The sequence below is a fragment of the Aythya marila genome, assembly GCF_965140915.1.
Source record: "Aythya marila genome assembly, chromosome: 3".
In the NCBI taxonomy this organism is placed as follows: domain Eukaryota; kingdom Metazoa; phylum Chordata; class Aves; order Anseriformes; family Anatidae; genus Aythya; species Aythya marila.
Window position 1 is genome coordinate 41,486,184 of NC_139044.1, and position 20,649 is coordinate 41,506,832.

General features: G+C 36.3%; 1 protein-coding gene across 1 annotated transcript in view; it reads right to left on the minus strand.

Annotated features, from left to right (window-relative positions):
- Nucleotides 1-20,649, minus strand: part of MAP3K21 (mitogen-activated protein kinase kinase kinase 21) — a gene marked incomplete at its 5' end in the record, with an annotated part of 43,185 nt that overhangs the window by 10,894 nt on the left and 11,642 nt on the right. Inside the window, 5 exons of the mRNA XM_082756158.1 lie at nt 521-643; nt 2,512-2,752; nt 7,815-7,990; nt 8,747-8,895; nt 14,106-14,286. Of these exons, the coding sequence (XP_082612284.1) occupies nt 521-643; nt 2,512-2,752; nt 7,815-7,990; nt 8,747-8,895; nt 14,106-14,286 (870 nt within the window). The remainder of the gene's footprint in view (nt 1-520; nt 644-2,511; nt 2,753-7,814; nt 7,991-8,746; nt 8,896-14,105; nt 14,287-20,649) is intronic.

The window sequence follows — 20,649 nt, forward strand, 5'->3', positions numbered from 1 at the left end:
TTATTTTATTCTGTTTTGTATTTGCTTACAGCTTGCTTCTTTTCTCCTGAGCAAGGTAAGTTACTGGTTAATTCTTTGGCCTTTCTACCTTACAAGACTGCCACGTTCACTGAACTTTTTTTTGACAGTCCACAACTGATCTAACTTTGCAACTCTAATAAAACTAATAAAAACTTCTTTTCTATCTTACATGGGTTCTGAACATGATGTTTTCCCTTTTGCTATTACCAATTTTGATTCCTTACTGTTTTATTCACATCAGTTTACAAATGAGTTACTGAAGTTATTAAGGTAATGAGTCAAAGTAGTCATGATAATTTTGAATTATTGAAAGTTAGTAAGCATTTTAGCAAGATTATCCCTTTCACCAAACAACAACTTGCAAAAGTTAGAACAAGTTAAGTGACCTGCAAATCAGAAACCTGTCTGAAATCTGATCTTACCACCAGTGTTTCAATGAGTATATAAAACAAACATTCTTTATTGACAGAGTGAACAAATGGAAATATTGGAGACTTACATTGTATAGCTCGAAGACGAGGAATTATTGTGGGGCTACTTGATGGACTGGAACTGTTACTGTTTAAACTCCTCCTCTTATCCAGATTAGGGGATGCCTGCACTGTTATTTTGTGCTGGAAATCTATTAGAGAGAATTTTAAAAAAAAGTGTTAATGTTCTAAGTAAAGACTCTTCAGGAGATTATACCATTGTACTACTTAAACCAATTAAAGAATATAGTGAATTAGACTTGACTGCACAAGAGATGTTCATACTAAAAATGCTGACAAACTCTGACCCTTAATGTAACGATTTAGATCTTGAGTCAAAGTTAATCAGGTAGGATTTCACACCTTCACAGACTATGTGATAGCTTTGCAGTAATAATAATAAAAAAAAAAAAAAAAAAAAAAAAAAAAAAAAGTAGCTACATCTAACTAGACCCAAACTGATACATATCCAGATGACAAGCCATCATTCAATCTTTTTGGTTGTCACAGAGGGAAAGAAAAGCTAAACAGACATACCTCAGTATTTCATCTCAAATCAATCCATATTCAATGAACATTTCAAAGTTTAGATTCAGATAATTCCGAGATGATCATTAGGCAAAGATGACTGACTGTGCTAATACTGATATTAAATACACTGTATGCTTGAATTATATAGACAGAGGATGGGCACTCTTCACAGCAATGAAACATTTTTTTTCTTTTTAACATGTAATTCATTTACAACAAAAAGGTAGCATTAGCAAAGACGTCACATCCATCAACAACACATCAGTCAAACAAAACACCAAAATACAGAATTTGAAATATTTCTACCAAAATAAATACTGGAAAGCAGGAAAAACATTATGAAATCAAATTTGACCATATGTTCTTCTCTAATTCCCATCAACAATACAATTAGATTGTGTGCTATTGTTATAACAGACCTGTCTTAAGTACAAGGTCATCTGAATGATTCTTGACAAAAAAGAACTAAGTGGTGTTCTGGAAAAACTATTCATATTCTCACTTTTTTCAAATTAAATAATGAGCAAAGCTGGGGGGGGAGGGGAGAGAAGAGCAAACGTTTAGTTTGAGCTTGTGATCCAGCCTAAAGCAAGTTTTGAAATAAGTTTTGAAGAAGTTGACATGCTTTTCTAGGAGGCTGTAGTGTGACTTTTTTGTTATTGTTTTTATTATCATTTTTAAAATAGGTAAAATAAGCATATTCACTAGAGCTGAAACTGCTCTAAATATTCATGCACGTCTCTCTTCATCTTCCAGGTGTATGATTCGGCCCCTACTGTGACAACATGGAATTAGTTACTCACTTCGTTAGCAATAAACTGACAGACCTAGAAACGACTGAAAGGAACACAGCTCACTGACACCAGGATACTAACACCACTCGTGAAGACTTGCCAATCACAGGCATAAGCTTGAGTTTCTCTATTGCCATCGTGTGGCAGCATTAATAAGGTGAAAAGAACAGTCCCTGACACTAGAACAGTCTGACCTTCTACCACCTTTGCAAAGGTGGTATTTCAACAGATTTGGACCTCCTTACACTTCTTGTCTCAATGAACTGCTGTTTTTCCACTAGGTATTTGCAAGTTCAAGGCAAACAGTAATATGTGATCATTTTACAAAGTTCTGTGATGTGATAAAAAGGTATTTTGCTATCAACACAATGACAGGAAAATCTGAACATCAGATTAGCCTCAAATCTTTTGACTTTCTCTCCTGATTTGCTTTCCCTCTGGATTCAAAGGATTTCTAGCTGAATCAGGTGAAAGATACTTCTAATTGAAATAAGGACTACTCCACAAAATACAGCATGTGAAAGTGGTATTTTTAAGAAAAAAATTCTTACGTATCCTTTGCACTACTAGGATAGAAGAGCACAGAAATTAATTAAAATAGCCTCCAATACTGAAAATTTTAACCATGGAATTGAAGGCTGCATATTTAACTTAATATATACTGTGAACTAGGAAAAAAAAAAAACACTGCAAACCTGAAGGCAAACTAATTCTGTGCCCATCTTTAAGTTTTAACCGGCTTCTTTTGAATTTGCCCTTCCTCTTCTTTACATTGGGTTTCTCTTGATTTAACTGGAATATCATGATATTCAGTTCACGCTCCAGTACATCAATCTCACGTTCTGCTAACTGTTGCTCACGGCGCTTAAGTAGTTCTTCTTGAGATTTTTGCTGAAGAGCTGCCCTCGTCAACTCCTCTTCTCGTGATCGAAGCTCCTGAAAATAAGATTTACACAAGTGAAACTAAGTAACAATGTGAAGGCTGTATTAAATGATATGTCAAGTGTAGGAAGGTTGTACTTTCTTATCTGTTTTCATGATGCACTATAGATATTTCACATGCACATATGACCTGACAGTCCTCCATTCTGCATAAGCCAAGATTCTGCATCGGGACACAAACAAGCATTATACAGATTTCCTTTCAAGTATTTAACTTGAGTCACTTTACTTAAGCTAGGTAAGCACTTGCAATGGGAACAACATAACCAACCAAGGATTATCAGCTTACAGCCTAGCAGAAAGAGTGTTCTAACTGCATCACGTCAGAGACTCTCTCATTGCACGTGGGTTGCTTCTATACACTAAACAAAAAAGAATGACCTGACAAAGACACAAGTGAATGCATTTATCTTCATTTTCCTAACCTTTCCTGTTTTTCAGCCATGTATTAGGTAAAACTTTTCTATCTGGAAAAGCAATCAGTATTATAATGAATGAAAATTAGTGTAATAGGATAAACCAAGTCATAGACAGAAGACAGCTGTTTCTTAATTAAAATCCAGCAGGTATCTGTATAACATCAAACGACTAACCACTGAATTACACCACATGGGCTCTCCAACTATTAAACCCATAAAATAGTTGTTCTTTTGCCCTCCCTCTTCCCCCAAGAGTGAGGAAGCTTATTAATTTTTAGTATAAATATATTCTCAAGGGTAAACAACTTTAAGATGGTAGGGTTACAGCTACCTTAATTTTCAACTAACAAAATTTGTTATAAATATATCTGAAATTTAAGAGACGATGAGTAAAGAAGAAGCTACAATGTGCTTGATACCATATGTTTCTCACTAGAGATATTTTTTCATTTTAATGTATGATTGTGTAAATTCTGTCTGGATTGAAATCAAAATTCAATTGAAAATAAAAAAAATAGAAATTAGATTATGCTAAAAGTTCTAGATTTATAATATTTTTTTTTCCCCCTACTTAAAATTCCTTCATTTGTCATTGTACAGTCTTCTATTTTAAGAGCAGACTGCCTACTTCTGGTCATCAGTATCTACCAACGTCATATGCTAGCAGAGACCCTTATCTCATGCCAAGCTTTTATGCAAATACTGAAAGCATAAGACAAATATTCTGCTCTTTCATCTCCCACTTTGCTTTGAATAAGGTAGTTTCTGAACAGTATCACTTTGGTACTTTCAAGGGGAAAAAAAAAAAAAAAAAACCAAAAAACACACCAAAACTCTGTTCTTGCCTAAAAGACTACAGATGTCAAAAAGAGGTTAGCACCGAATTAAACTCTGGTTCAGCGAGAAGTATCTGTTCCTCTGAAAGACATTTTTTTCCTTTACAACTAGTATATACACATTGCTTATCACTGTTTTCAAATTTAATTTAAATGATTGACACATTTCATACAGCTTGCTAATTTTAAGTGAGCTTGTTTCAACAGAATTTTTTTTTATATACTTTTTTCTCCCGCTCTTAAATCCAATCTGCTTTACATACACAACTCGGCAAAAGGTAATTATGTCTCTTAGGAATTCAGGGGAGCCTGTCTTCATGACAGCAATTTTTTTTATTTTTTTTATTAAAAAACAAACAAACAAACAAACAAACAAAGGAATTTGATCACCGTTTAGAAATTACTGCAAATTCTCACTTTCCTCCTTCTCCCATCCAGTCAAAACTGGACAAATTAAAACAAGGGTTGGAAGCAGAAGGCACAGGACTTCAAGTTTAGAATAAAGATAATTCAGATTTTAAATAGAAAAGATGTTTATTGCTATGAAGCATTAGGAGATATTGTTGAGAATTCCTATCTTGTCCTCAAAGCCAGGTTACATAAAGCTCCAGATCACAAGGAAAAGATACTGAAAAGGTAGACAATCTGGAAAATGGAAGTGTTTCTTCATTGGGGGTTTTAGTATTTACTCTTTTCCAAATAAACTAATTAAAGATAGACTTACTGCAATTAGTTATGCAATGTTTCATACACCACTCTACAATTAAAACACCCATTATAAGGAAGCTAGGAAAGAGTTCTATATTTAAGTTGCTCAAGAATGCTCATCAAAAGTAGATTGTGATCTTCTCCTGGAGTGGGTGTCACCATCACTCATTTAGAGCAAGCCCTTGAGGAAATTCCTGCAGCTACAGAAGTTCCTCTTGCACAGGGAATAAGACTCCACACAGGGTTGTTGTTGTTTTGTTTCTTCTTTTTATTATTATAAATACTTCAGAGACGTGAGTTTCTCCCTAGTACCTGTCAGTAAAACTGATAATGTGCCAAATTAAATAAACACAAACTTTTGAAAGCCTTGTCTCAGTCAAAGTTACATGCTTTAATTCTTCAACAAGTTTACCTAATTAGGGTAGATGCCTTTGGAGATGCATTTACTTTGGCAGATGAGAAGTAAATTTCATTTTATATTTTTCCCTCTCTAATTAAATGTAATTCACTTTTACACCAAAAAATATGACTCTTCTCAGAAAGCTTTGCACTAACTTATCTAATCCTCAGTTTAATTTGGTCAGTGAGGTTTCCTTCAGTAGAAAATCTCATAATCTACTAATGCCTACAGAAAATAAACAAACAAACAAAAACATCAGTGGGAATGCCTGTTCTTATAACAATTACTCCCACAGTAAGAAGGAGAACATGGTTGTTTGAGCAGTTGCTGGAGGGGAAGAAAAGAGCTAGGCCCTACAACAGATTTTGGCAGTGGCTGGTGACCCCCCCACAGCAAGTAAGAAGGAGCCTTTAGTCTCTGTAGAGGTACTATAACTCATCTGGAAAGGAAGAAAACTGACAGCTAGAGAGGCACATAGCCCAGCTGTAGCAATCCGTATGCCTGTTGCAGACAGAGGGGACCACGCAGATAAACATGTCCAGGTCTGTGAAGTGAAATGCAAGAGGGAAAACCAGAGGGCAGAGGAAAATGCAAACCGGAAAGAAAGAAGATTATTATTGAGGACACTATGAACTTAGTGGTGATCAACATATTCTGATAACCACACATACTTATATTACTGTAAGGGATCCATAAGATCAGGCCTACCATGAGGTGCTAGCCCACAAAAGCCATTTATGATGTTTGGTGAAAAGACACGAGGGAACAGACAGCTGACAGTGACTTGCAAGATGCAAGTTTTGGTTTTGATTGTATCAAAGTTTAAGTGACTAAGTCTTTCATAAAAATTCTTCTGCAAGTCCCTGAATCTCAGTTCTCCTCTTCCTCGCCTATTACTACTTCATGACAAATGATACATGCCAGACAATAATTATACTGCAAGAACACTGCAAACAAAGGACCCCTTTCTGCTAGAAGCGTTTCTAACAGTGGCTGGAAAGGACAACTGGCCTATTCCAACTGGTATCTTTATCAAGACGTCTAAAGGAAAATATAAACCTCATGGTGATTAAGAAACATGCTGAGGTAACTAAAGGAGAGGACAAACAGAACTAATTGTGAGGGCTCATTTAGCATGAACATACCATAATATGAAAACATGTAAAGAAGATCAGTAACAGGGATCTAGATAATAAACAGGAGAAACTTGATTCACTGATTCATGAGTATAAAACGGACCTAACCTTATATCTGGCAAGAAGATTTCAAGAACCACAATACTGAAAGATCAATAATTTAAAGTTTGTTCAGGAAAAAGAAGAGAAAAGTACTTTTCCCTTTTTGGAAAGGAAGCCACATGATACAGTCATGTAACAGGATGAAAAGCTTTTCATTCCAATAACTGAAGAGAATGCTCACTAGCAGCTGCTAAAAGCAAAACACGAAGACTAACAGATTCAGAAGCTACACCCCAGAGTTTTTGAGGAGAGACAGCCAAAGGATTCTGGATTGGTGACCTTAATGTTTAATAAGATTCAGGAGAGGGAAAAATAAAACAGGATAGATAATAGGTAAATAGGATGGTAAGCAACTATACATCTGCCAGGTTGACATCTCACATAAAAGAGTGCACTGGCTGATATATAGCTTCATTAACAATGAAAATAAAAGAACAATATAATTAAGGCCAGTCAGCATTCCTATAAGAAAACGAGATCTAAAAAGATCTAAAACTTTTTTTTTTTTCTTTTTAAGTAGGATACAAGTCTAGCTAATTAAGACAATGTTTGTTAATAAAATTATTTTGCGCGGCTAAGTAATTTCTTGTATTTGGTATTGCCCTAATTTCTAAATAAAATGGAAAAGGAACAGACCGGCCAACAGACTGGCTACTGTAGCTCAAAAGTATAATCATAACTAGAAAGATTACATTAAATTGAACTATTAACAGAGTGACATCATGGAAAAAAAAGTCTCTCCACAGTTATTAGCATATTAAATTTACGGAACAAAAAAAGAAAACCATGAAAATTTGCAGTGGTTATAAAAATTAGGTAAGGAGTAAATAAACTCTGGTTTGTTTGATAGGTGATACACTCAAATATTCAGAAAAAAATAACATGGTAAAAAGCCTACATGCTAAATTTACAGATCTAGAAACTGTTTTCTTTGGGAAGGCAGATGGGGATATGCTGCCTCTTCAATCACTGAACTGAGTGACATATTATACTTCCTGTCACATCACATCATGCTTCCTGTCAAACTTAACATTTCACTTCAACTTAAGTACTTCTAACAACAGCCTCAGCATTCGAGACTGTATTGTTTTTATTACAAAAGAAAGGAGAAAAGCAACCTTACCTGAAATTTGAGAAAACCAGTAATCAAACCTTTTTTTCTTAAGTAAGCTTGCTACAAGACAGTTAAAGTTCTATCTTAAAATATTGTTCAGAAACAAATTAATGGCATTTAAGAAGAGTACATCCACCAACAAAAATAGGTAACAAAATTAAAAACCTGTTTTAATGAGAGTAAATCCTCTCCTCCATGTAGCTTATCCTCTCAAGTGTGTCTCAGCAGCTAAATCAGGTTTCTAGTATTATTTTGATAAACCACAACTCAAAAGTTCAACACTGCTGTATCATAAACATACACCCTTCCTTTACTGCCACGCAACAGGAATATAAACTTACTTTTTCCTTGGTCCTCAATTCATTGAATATCTGCTGAATTTCCAGTTTCCAGTCATCTTGCATAGAATGGAAAGACTCTTGAGGCATTTCCGTCATAACTGCCCCCTCAATGGCAGTAAGCTGTTCAAGAATCAAGGCAAACGATGGTCGGATATGGGGGTCCTGCTCCCAGCATTCTAGAATTTATTAGAATCTCATCAGTACTTAATGACTCATAGGCCTTTCTGAAGAACTAAATGAAACTTCGAGGTATTTGTTACTGTACTTTAAGTTACATAATCCATTACCATCATCTGCAAGGCTTTCCTCTTTTCATGTTCATAAGCTATATCTACATACCTGTATTCAGAGAACTGTTTTTGTTTATAGCCAGATTGTTTTTCATCTCTATCTTTAGGATCTTGAACAGCAAAACTAGCAGTACTGCATACAAGTGATACTTATCAAAAGGTAAAGAAATTCATTACACATGAGGAAATAGCCATTAGCAAGCAACATTTATTTCTCTCCTGAGTATTTCAAAAACATTTTTGACACTCAGAAAAAAAAAAAGAGATAAAAATGCCATTTGCAGTTCTTCCCCTTGAGATTTTCTCATATTTATCTATTTATGTAGTATATAATGTATTTTATGAAAACTTATGCAATTTGAGTGTAAAAAGAAATCAGTAAAAATAGAGTCATAAATAGACAAAATGTACTCTGTCTCCACTGAAAAGCTAAGTGGTATATCGTAATACTCCATGACTTGCTCAGAAACACATTCAATTGTCTGTAACACCAGACTGCTGTGAAAAGAAGAACAAAATACTTTGGTATGCTGTACATTATCAAATAAGGTGTTTATTTTAACTCCTATGATTATTACAGGCAAGGATACATACCCCCAAACCAAAATTATTTAAATACACAGGAAGAAACAGCATAGATACCTTTCATTAGTTTTGCAAACGGTTCAGGACAGGTGGATGGAATGGGCAAAGTAAGCTTATTGACAGCAACTCCATAAGCCACAGCAAGGCCATCAATACCACGGTAAGGAACTTCTCCTGTAAGCAGTTCCCACAGCAACACTCCGTAACTACAAAAGGTAATTTTTAAAAAACAGTTATTTTCAGAATACTGACACATTATTTACTTAAGAACAAACAAGTACCTGTCCAACCACGTACTGAAATTTATGAGGATTTCCCGTGTCAAAAGTAAACGCCTTAAAGAGTTGACTATTTCAGTCATCTCACACCTTTCCACTAATAGTGATTAGCCAAATTGGATCAACTAAGACTTGCTCACATCCTACTCATTGTCATTTCATAGCTGAAAAAAAAAATATTGACATGAAAGACTCCTACTCAAAAATGTAACCTGAAGTCACTTTAATATTAATGCTTGTGTCATGTAAATCTCACCTACGATGAAAGTCTGAACCACAGGAAAAAAAGCAACCCTCTCCCTGCCAAAACCAAACAGAATGAGAAGGAAAGCCTTGGCAGAGCATTCAGACCATACAACTTTCCAAACCTTTCACAATTTACCTAGATGTACATAAAAAAAAAAAAAAAAAAAGAGAGAGAGAGAAGACAGCTTTATTTAGAAGTTTGCACTTCTATATATTCATATACGTATGTATAGACAAGGGATTATATATAAAGGCCTGTTTAACTTTTCCAACAGATACTACAAAATTGAGAAATGGCTACATAAACTAATTTCTTCATACTAGAAAAAATACCACTGTCTGCAATGAAAGGTGATGGAAAGAGATCTTTTCTTAGCATCAGGTATGGAAGTCAAGAATCACAGGAATTCCTATTGCAGCAACATTAACCATAAGAATTTCTGCTATGCTCTCTACTCTAGAAGAAAGGCTGGGTGTTGCTTTTACCTTCTTTGGGTTTGTATACCCCATGCTTGTTGAACAACCCAACCCTCTACAAAACTCTGGGACAGGACACTAGCTGATGTTGTTCTAGAGCTCCCATTCCAATACCACTGAAACTGATGACTTTTACAGTCATTTTTGTGGAAGCAGGAATTACTCCTTGTAGAATGTAAGCCTGAAGTAGACTTCTCAATTTTTTTTTTCCTTCTTTTCCTGCCAGGGAACCACTATCTGTAGAACAAGGATACAAAGGACAACCTATTACTGCTTTTGAATAGCAAAGTGAGTAGGCAAAGGGAAAAATTAGAATACAAAGTATTGCTCTTGCAATATATATCTTCTCTACAGGTGTGTGAAGAAACCATCTGTAAGTTTTGCAGGACTGGATCCAACTCTCCTACAGGAGGAGAAATGCACAAAGCACCGGTGAGGTAAGGGTTATGCACCCCTTAATACCCAACACCCCTTCTTTGCAGCCAAGTAAACCTTAGTACTAGAAATACAACCCCAACTATTGTAGATGTGACAGGGAGAAGCATACACACTAGTCAGATTTTTCTTTCACTGTCGTCTTAACGAGAAAGCCATTTAGCACTGTGTAAGACCTTACATCACTTGAATTAATAAAAAAAAAGCACAGTAATCTAGATACAAACACAAACAGAACTTACGATTTTTTACACGTATGGTAATTACATAGGAAGCAATTTGAATTAAGTACCAATGCTTTGTTTATCTAAGAAGTTTTGCCTATCATAAAATCTTGTAACTGTGAATTCATTCATTATTTTGTAACAGTTAATCAAAAGCTAAGGAATATGGTCTATTCCTAAAAAATTGAAAAGAAATAGAAAAGTCTTGGGCTTCTTAATTACTTCACCCAAATGTTTTTCAGTCTAATCTTTGCACTTCCTTGTATGCTCAAAGGATGATAAAACCAAAAAGTCCTATTTTGCTTTAAAACAGTGGTACTTCTGACAATATTGAATTTCTGCAATACATACAAGTTTTATATATGATGAAGGAATTCTACTTAACTACATCTCACCTGTGTTTTTAGACAAAGCATTAAATACGATCTTACGCCTCTCCCAGCAAGCACAGACTGTTCTTAATTCAAAGAGTTCCCTTGTTCAGACTATTCTATATGTATTTTAGTATGAATTATAAAGTTAAGCAGAACAATAATAAAACTAACTAAAAAGAAATAATATTTCATAAAAACCTGTGTCGCAACATTACCTTCAGTTATATTTACAATTTTGGCCTTTAATGCTGGGTAACTTTCAACAGTGCCAAAGAAGACCTTGTAAAATTTTAACAGACCAACACCATAACAGCCTAAAGTACCTCTTGTAATGAATGAAAAGTCTTAAACTCAAGTACCAAGAGCCAGTATAGGGTGGGGAGGAATCCTACAGATGTCCTATTCCTACTGTGGTGGAGTTTTTGGGAGGTACTATCCTATCATTATGTAGGACAACAACTGCTTATTAACTCTTTCAACTACAGATGTTGCTACTTCACGCATTAAATTTCACCTGCCCGCATATAGTCATCCTATGTATACAGTCAAAGCTTCTAAGAAATATATTTATTTTTTTTTTTAAGAGCAAAAAACATCTCCTTTTACATCTTCAGGGGGAAAAAAAAAAAAAAAAGCAGGCATGATATGCTTACATTATACAGTAAGACCACGTAACCTAATACACTTTCAATAAGATATCCTTTAAAAATTTGCATTATTAAAATTTATTCTCCTGCTGTCAAATGTAATTTAAGCCTTACTATATCTCATTACAGCAATACCTTGCTGTTTTGGCATATTTTAAAAGCTGATCAAAATGTAGGTAAAGTTCTCAAAGTTTATTTTACTCTACAACCCATCTTCTAAAGCAGAGGTCCCTAAGCATTACTACACAAATCCCTTGAAAATTATATGAATGCGCAAGGCAAAAGCAGCTACTAGTTCTGCTATTCAGCAAATGCTCCTCATATTGTCAAGAGCTTGTACAATGGAGGCATGAGTTATTGTGAAAATCACTGCTGAAGAACACCATCATCACTTGGAAATCTGTGAATGCATTTGCACTTTCAGGCTACATACACAAAAACAAACCAACATACCAAGTCTGAAAAGCATGATAAATGATGGAGGGGTGGGAGTGAAGGAGTAGAATTCTTCTTTGGGAATTTGGAACTATACATCAAAACCAATACAAATTTATATTTTTTAGTGTTTTATTTACATGTAAGTGTATCATATTACTTACATATAAGATATGTATTATTTTAATAATAATTGAGAAATTATTATTATAAAATTATTATCAATTTTTTTTTTAAAGTTATAATTCTGGTTTGGGAAGCAAAAGGATACACAAGCAGGGCTTGGAAAGCACCCATTCTGCTACCTAGGATGACCCCTGAAAAAATGCTGCCTGGAAGATTATGCATGAAAACACTGACATAATAATTCCCATCATTGGCTAATTCTGAGAGCCCACATGCAAGTGCAATCATGGTGAGCAGTCTCAAATGCTCATGAATTCTTCTCCCCTGCTTTTTTTTTTTTTTTTTTTTTTTTTTTTTTTTTTTTTTTTTTTTTTTTTTTTTTTAAGAGGCATAGAGACATTTTCTGGAGACTCAGTATGTGCAACTTTTTAGAACTTTCCTAAAATATGTTGTGTTACTGCCGTAGAAAGACACAGACTTAAATTTATAACCTGAATGTGTTTTAAAATAAAAAACACTCCCATAACCAGAGCATTACAAGATTTACAATATTCATTATTTGGTTTTCTTTTGAAGAAAGAGTAAAGGTAAGCAACAGAATAGATCAAGATGCAGTAAGCAGGAAATCTTTAGAAGCCAAGGAGGACTAAACTATACTGTACAATAGAGCCTTTATACTTAAAAACCTCTCCTGTTAGAAGCCCATCATTGAACTAAATACTTACATTTTTACAAGAGAGGCGTGCAGGAGAGAAGGCGAAGAAGAGAAATACTGTAGGTTCCAAAAATGTAAACTAATGTTGCAGCAGAATTTAAAATAATTGCACCAAAGCATACCCCCTCAGATACCTAAAATCACAGCAACAAGACTGGACAGGACCTGTAATTAAGCATGGAATACAGCTGATTAGGGAAACGCCTACACCCAACCTCCACCCCACAAAAGAAAAAAAAAAAAAGAAAAGAGAAAAAAGGAAGAAAGAATGGAAAAAAAAAGAATGAAGCCAATGATGTTTCTCAACTGGTCATCAACTCAGACTGATGTAAACAACATGCTGAAAATCAGTTCAAAACAAATGGTTGTCACAAAACAGTAGTGCAGATACAGAATAATCCTGAGAATGCCAGAAACATTACTTCATATTGTAGAATACCAGGCATCTACACAAAATAGGACTCTATTTAAGAGCTATACAACACTGAGCATGCATAAAAGGCATAAGAAAACAGATTAAAGTCCTCCCCTCCTTCCCTAAATAGCTACCATAGATCTTTCGCAGAGAAACCATTTTAAAAAGAAATGTAGACTTTTCAGGGTGAGGCACTGCAGCTTTTAAAGCCTGTTGTGCAATCACAACTCTTCCCCATTCACAAAACTAAACTGAAACTGAAGTCTAAATCACCTTTCTCTGATACATGTGATACACCACTCAAAAATAGCATCAGTATTGAGAGACATCATTTATTAATGATCCACCATAATGTCTGTAATGCGAAATTCAAAAACTTAACATAGGCAGTTCCTCACTTCCCAAATTAGACAGTAGGTTAAAATAGTATTGTGAAAACACTCTCTCTTCACTCCAGTTACTGGAAGCAAAATCCCTATGAACATAAAAACTCAGATCCGTTTACTTTTATGCATAACCACATTCTAGATTCCTAGAAAGCGGCACTAATTTCAGTTAACTGGCAAAGTTCTAGTTTGTCAGTTAGTTTTGTTTATCAGACATGACAAGGTAATAACTGGCTGGTCACATTTCTTTATGCACAATGAGACTTTTCAGACATCTGACACAGAGCAAACATACAAACATTATCAAACTGATCATGCGGTAGTATATCAAGAGTATTTTATATTAATACTCCAGATAAATTACTTGGGTATCTTAGCCAACAGGTATTTTAAAAAGCTTCTCTTAAATGAGACCTTGCTTTCTTTCCAAAATATGTTTTTCCTGCTTATTTTCCCTCTCCTTCCTCCAAATTTGTAAGTCACAAATACAGGTAGATGAAATGAAGTACAGGCTGAGATATTAATATTTTTCTTAGAACAGCTATGCTTGCCATATAATGAGAAAGTAACTTAGAACAACCAAAGAAAAAGTAAATTAAAAATCCATCCAAAACCATCAACATACTTGTACTGAACAGTCTTCAGACAAACTTCTTACCTCCAAATATCACTTCCTTTAGAGAACAGGGAGGACTTGATAACTTCAGGAGCCATCCACGCATAAGTCCCTGCTGCACTCATTTTGGTTGTTCTGTGCCATTCTCTAGCCAGACCAAAGTCTGTAATCTTCAAAGTTTTATTGCAAATGTCATCATGTTCCATCTTCTCTAGCAACAAAACTGCAAAAGATCGAGTTTGTAGATAAGTTGAATTGGAATCAAACTAAAATATCTAGTCTTGTTATTAATTTCACATACACCTTGCACTTCGCAAATAACTGTTTAATACAAATGTTGTGAAATTACTGAAATTTTACATAAAAATGAAAAAGGTTACTGATAATTCTAGCCTACTCTGAGCAATGAAAGGGAGAAATACGGTGTCATGAGCACTTTCTGCAATTGTGTAAGTACACATTAAGCTAGTATATGAAACCCAGTGGAAAGAGATGTAAAGCAAAGCACTTAAGTTTAAGAAAGCACAGAATGCTACCATCCTACAGATGACGACAGGCCATGAAAATGGTATTCACTTTGGAACAAGATTCTGAAGTAGTAAAAACAGGAGTAGTAGTAAAACAAAGGTGGATGTTAAGAATTCTTCTCAACACAATAGGAACCCATATATCACCATTAAAAATACGTCCCTAATACTATATTCAATCCTGGTTCATCATCTCAAAAAGTGTATCATAAAACTGAGATACACAGAGAAAGATGCAACTGGGGGTGCTCTGAGCAGCGCGCCCTCAGTTACAAGGGACGGTTGATAGACCGGTGCTTGTGAGCAGGGGAAAGAAACAGCTGAGAAAAGAGTCTCTGATAACAGGCAGAGAATGAAGCAAGCTACAGGTAACAATTGTTCACAGCTTCTCAACACAAGACGTGGACAACATCAAACAAAATTAGCCGATAAGAATCAAACACACGCGGCAGTTGTTCACACAATACTGTAGGTGTACTTTGGAATTTTTGGCATAGCGTGTGAATACTATTATTTTACTTCGATTTAAAATGCACCTACACAAATTCACAAAAGACAACTCCATCAAGAGCAATTACATTAAAAAAAAAACACAACAGGAATTCAGGTTCAAGAAATCCCCAAGCCACAAATCACTAGAGGTTGGGAAATTATACCAGGGAGGTTAGCTTGCCTTGGGAATACACAACCAGCAGCAAGTCCCTGGACTTGGACCAAATCCATATTGTGTTAGATCCACTGTAACTTCATGCCTGTTCAAGGTGAATTGGCAAATTATCTTTCTTTCTGGTGCTCCCTCATACAGCTTGTGTACTCACCATCTGACCTGTTCTTAACACAAGAGCATTGGCGAAGTTGTCATAAAGCTTCTTAAAAGAGCCTTAAAAGAAAAGAATGGGCTTGCTGTGCTAGAGCTGACAAAGAGAAAGCCAATGGGTGCAAAGGAATTGTTATTAACACACTACAATTTTAATTTCATATTCAGTGCCTCTGTCACCATCTACGGTAGTAACTCGATTTTAATTTTCTGCTAAAACGATCTCCTGGGCCGAAGATCAAAAGTTGAATTGCAAATAAGAAGAATCAGCAATGCACGTGTTTTCCAAGCATATGGAGTGCAAAGCACAGTTCAAGGGAACCCATTAAGAAAAAGCAGATGAAAAATGACCTTGCCCTACAGAGGAAAAACCGATGAGCCTGTATTTGCAATTGCAAGAAATCGTTTTTACTGGTACAGATTAATTGCACTCTTACGAGCATTTCAAAAAATGATGTCAAATCCAGATTAAAAAAGACAGAGCCCACATTCCATTTTCAGTAAGCTTCTTAACGCGGAGTGGAAGAAACGAAGGCCAAAATGGTACAGACAAACACCGAGCTCAAAGCTGGCACCACCAGAACAAGCTAAATTCATGCACGGGTTTTTATAACTTTTATACTTGAATGAAAGACCTATTGTTTGCTCTTCCATTTCAAACATGCTCAGCAGAATTCCTGACATTCCTTGTCAGTCAATGTGACCGAAACCAAAAACAGTCAGTCTTGCAACAGGTAATAACTGGCCGACGGCCAGGTTTCATCCTAGGAAGGGACCACGTTCCTCAGCAAGCCGCGCTTCCGTTTCCTGCAGGGTCCGGCGAGCGGCCCCAGGGCGCGCGGCCTGGCAACACAGCGGAGCCGCGCTGCTTCCCACATGGCAGCCTGCGGCCCCTCGTCCTTCTGCGGCCTCACAGCCCTCACCAGCCACCCGTCTGACCGTCCGAAGTCACTCGGGCAGCCCTGTGCTCGCCCTGCTCACGCAGCCCCCACTTATCACTCCTCCAAACCCCTCAGGTTATTCTGCCAGGCTCCCGTGCACCTCCGATGCGGGGCTGGGTGACAGCCAGCTTAGCGCTCCCTAGCTTAACGTTTTTCAGACTTGATGCCTTCCACAAAGAGTAAAGGTCAGGCTTATACAAGCAAAACCAGAGACCGTGACTATTTCCGAATGATTCAAAACCTAAGAGAAGGAGACTAAGTCAGATGTGATAAGAACGCTTTGCGTCAATCAAACTAACAAAACTTTATCTCGGATTGTTATTCAAACATCGCATGTACTACGGCAAGAAATAAACGTTTGACTAAATATTTTAAGGCCGCATATTTTTCCACCTGGTTACTCTGTTTTTAACTCTATTCTGAGTTTACCACGCCTTCTGTCCTGACTTTGCCCTTCTGCAGAGAGATCAAGGAGACAAAAAATTTATTAACATCACAGTACCTGAGGTTTGAGTGCCATACACCAGGCACTGCTTGAATATAAGAGACAGCATGTGCCCAGAACTATTTACAACTGGGGAACACAGATGTCACTGCATGCTATTTTCAATAATTCCATGAAATATAAATCATTAGGTTGAAGATAAATGCAAAAAAGTCCTTAGAGTTAGAGAGAAAAATGAAAATATATAATTGCTACATGGCTGAGCGGTATTAACATTGGAAGCTATGATATAGTGGATGTCCTAAGAATTAAAGAAGTTTTTGACAGTGTAGCAAGGATACAGAAGGGTTCTAACAGCATCCCTAGTAAATTTCTATTTAACCGTACAGATAAGAACTTATACTCTTGAGTTATCTAATGTTACTGAAGAAAAACTGGAAATCCAGGCATAACTCATTCTAGACCACTAAGGAAGTAGTTCACAGAATTTTAAATAATTCAGGTTGAAATGGACCTCAAACCCCCCACTCAGAGTAGGGCTAACGTTAAAAATGTACATCTACTATCAATCCTTTTTATGACTCTGTAAAGTGATGGCAGTAAAGATCTATATTCGCTCAACAACAGACGTTAATTGACTTAAATGACATCTTGGAATAGACTTTCAAGAACACTAGTTCAGGACAATAATTAAGGACACTGAGGCACACAGAACAGAACAAAATTACAGCAGAGTTATATTACAAACAGCTCACATCATGCTAATCCCATTTTTTTCCTGCTAAATAGTTTTTAAGAGAGGGATAAGGTAGCAGACCTGAGCAGATGTAAGTGCCTTTTAGGAAGTTTAATCATAAAGACAGGGTAAGAACTAATCGAAGAATTCTATACAAGTGCCATATAAAGGAAGATCTCAAAAGACAAGTTAGTTACCAGGATGAAAAGAAGTCATCACTGAGTTTATTAGAAGCAAGTTTGCTTCACGTGCCAATTAGCAATCTGAGGAAAAATACAAAGTGCATGTCAAGAATGGACAGCAAAGTCAGAAAATAGTACCCACTCTGAGGAAGGCCACATTATCACGCTAGGAAAACACGCAAAGGTAGAAGTGATTGATACCACATTCTTCTGCTACAAAGCAGAGGTGAAGGAAGAAGAAAGGTCTGGCTATTCTAGCTAACAGAAGGAGAACCAAAACAGCAGTTGCACAGAGTTGCAGAAGTAGCTCATGCAATTCTAAGAGGTACTAAAAAAAAGGCTTTTTTCAGGAGAAACAGGGAAGTACCATTAGAGTTGTACAAGGCATAAGACCTCACGTGAAATACTGGATGATTAGAACTGAATATATATGTTCAACAAAAGTAACCTAAACAGGGGCAGGTGCAGAAAATAGAACAATTAGGAGCCTGTAACACCTTTAATTTAAATAAGTTAGAAGAGCGTGTCCTCTTCACTACGCTAAACCATGGCTGAGAACAGATATCAGCCATATCTACAAATAAGATGCAGGTCTAAAGCACTAGTGTTCTTATCAATACCATGCTCTCCCTGGTGCCCTGCCCAGCCCATCTTACTTGCATGCTCATGACTAAACTTGGTTTTATAACTGAAGCTACAGGGGTGGGGAGAGATTCATACCAGATTCCAAGATATTGCCTCTGTTCTTCCACCAACCCCTTCTGGCTTGCTCCTCAAAAAAAGTCACAAAATTCAACAATCTTCCTGTCAAACCTAATGGTTGCTAAAATAGCAATGCCATTAAATCTGTCCCGCTTGCTTTCTGCATTATCATAGTTACAGCTGGAGTCTTTCTCTACTGATGGTGTACTGCAAATATTTTATGGTGTAGCACTATGCAGATAAGTTGTTCTGTACTTTTTATAACTGGATCTGCAGAATCAGAAAGCACCGGCTAGCTCAGTGTTTCTCTAATTAAACCTGGACTGGCAGCACCTCCACAGAACTACTATCGTTCCCCTACATCTGTCATCCATCAGGAAAGGAACAGAATTCAGGCTTGAGTTGAGTTGAAAATCTTTCTGAGAAAAAAACAAAACAAAACAAAAACACAAAGTGTGAGGCAGGACATAGATGCTGTGTTCCACGGAACAGAGAACTGAAAGTTGGGTGCAGGGCTCTGCTACATGCTAAAAAAAGAACAAAGAACATGAGAGGAACCAACTGGTTGCACAAATGGGGAGACGGGACCCAGTTCTTTTTTTTTTTTTTTGAAGCACCAAATATTACTGCCATCAGATACTTCCTGGCTACAAGATTAGCTGTAAGTGGTTAAGAAATAATGGGAAAGAGCACATTTAGACAAGTCAGATTCCTGGGGTGCATGCAAACTCAGATCTAGGACAACACCCCCAGTGCTACCTCCAGTACTGAGCTGAAACTCTAAAGAGTAATTGAAATCATTTGTTTAAATCACAAGAATTTTGTTTAAAGCACAACTTGACCAAAAAAGCTCACTTTCTCCCCTTTCTATTTTTTTAAATTCACATAGTTTAAGTAACAGTATTTAAAGCAAGCCTGAGGGAAGTCTGGACAGACCTTGTAGTTGGCAGCATAACTAGGAAACTTCCACCTAGCGCTAAGATCTTCAATGCTATTCTTTTAATGTTATTTCCTACGGTGTTAGTTTTCTTTTTTGTTACTAAACATACACAGATCATTATATTTCACCAACTTTGTTAACTATCTGAAAGTCCCCGTTTAATACAATCTTTGACAAGATTCTTGAAATCCAAAGACTTTATGCAATTAAATCAATTTTAATTTCATAATGCATTCCAACACTTCGGGCAGACCCCTTTGGGTTACACAATTGGTTTAAGGGGCTAAACAAAAAGAAGCCAAGTTAAAGGACTGAACGCACATAGGAAGCTTAGATGCATTTTTAGTGCTTAGATTTACAAAAACTAACCTGAAATGCTCAACTTCTTTGGATTACTCCTATCTTTACCGTCTCTGAAGTTTCTACTATACTATACTCTCTTCAACATCTGTTTTGTTGCTATTAAGAATACAATGCTAAGCAGTCTTACTTTCTTGAATTAGTAGTTACTTGCCACCTTTTCTTGCCAATTTATCTACAGTTCTCTGAAAAGTTCATTATGCATTTTGCAAGTTATTTAATAGTATAGCTATTTAACTTAATATGATTACAGGTTGAGTGCCTACATGCCATTATATTTACCACTGATAAAGTCATTCTTCAAGAACACCAAACAGAAAATAAATAGGTTACAGTATACAGCTCTACTTGCAAGTGAAGATTGTGTAGACAATACTGCTACTGTCATCCCCCCATGCCCCCAGTCAGTTCCCTCTCCATCTGTTTGTAAATTAATCCGGTTCCTGTTAATTCACTAAATCAACATGCATCAAAACCAGCAGGGCAACCTTGTATCTTTACCTGGGAATTAACAAGCAGGAAAAAAACCTGATTAATCACGTTGCATATTCAGCTTATGAAACACACTACCTTGTCAATATTAAGAGACCTACCTCCATTCCTTCTAGCTGTTATTTGGTTTCAATTGCAATTTGACATTAAAATTTCAGCACTGTTTATAGAAGCCACGTCCAGCTCTACTGAGTGTTTCAACTGCAAATTAACTATCAGAGTGAAAACATTAACTGATCAGGATGTATTCAATGCGTACAAAAGGTGATCCACAGCACTACTTCTTAGACACCTTGCTTTTCTCCTGCGAGTTCTTAATATAACAGTTAAGAGCTGAGCCCCTCACCTCTGCAGCCAGCATCAGTCAGATTGTGATCATCTCACTGGATGAAGTTTAGAGCTCACCATCAGCAAAAGAATTTTATCCTTTACATAAAGATTACA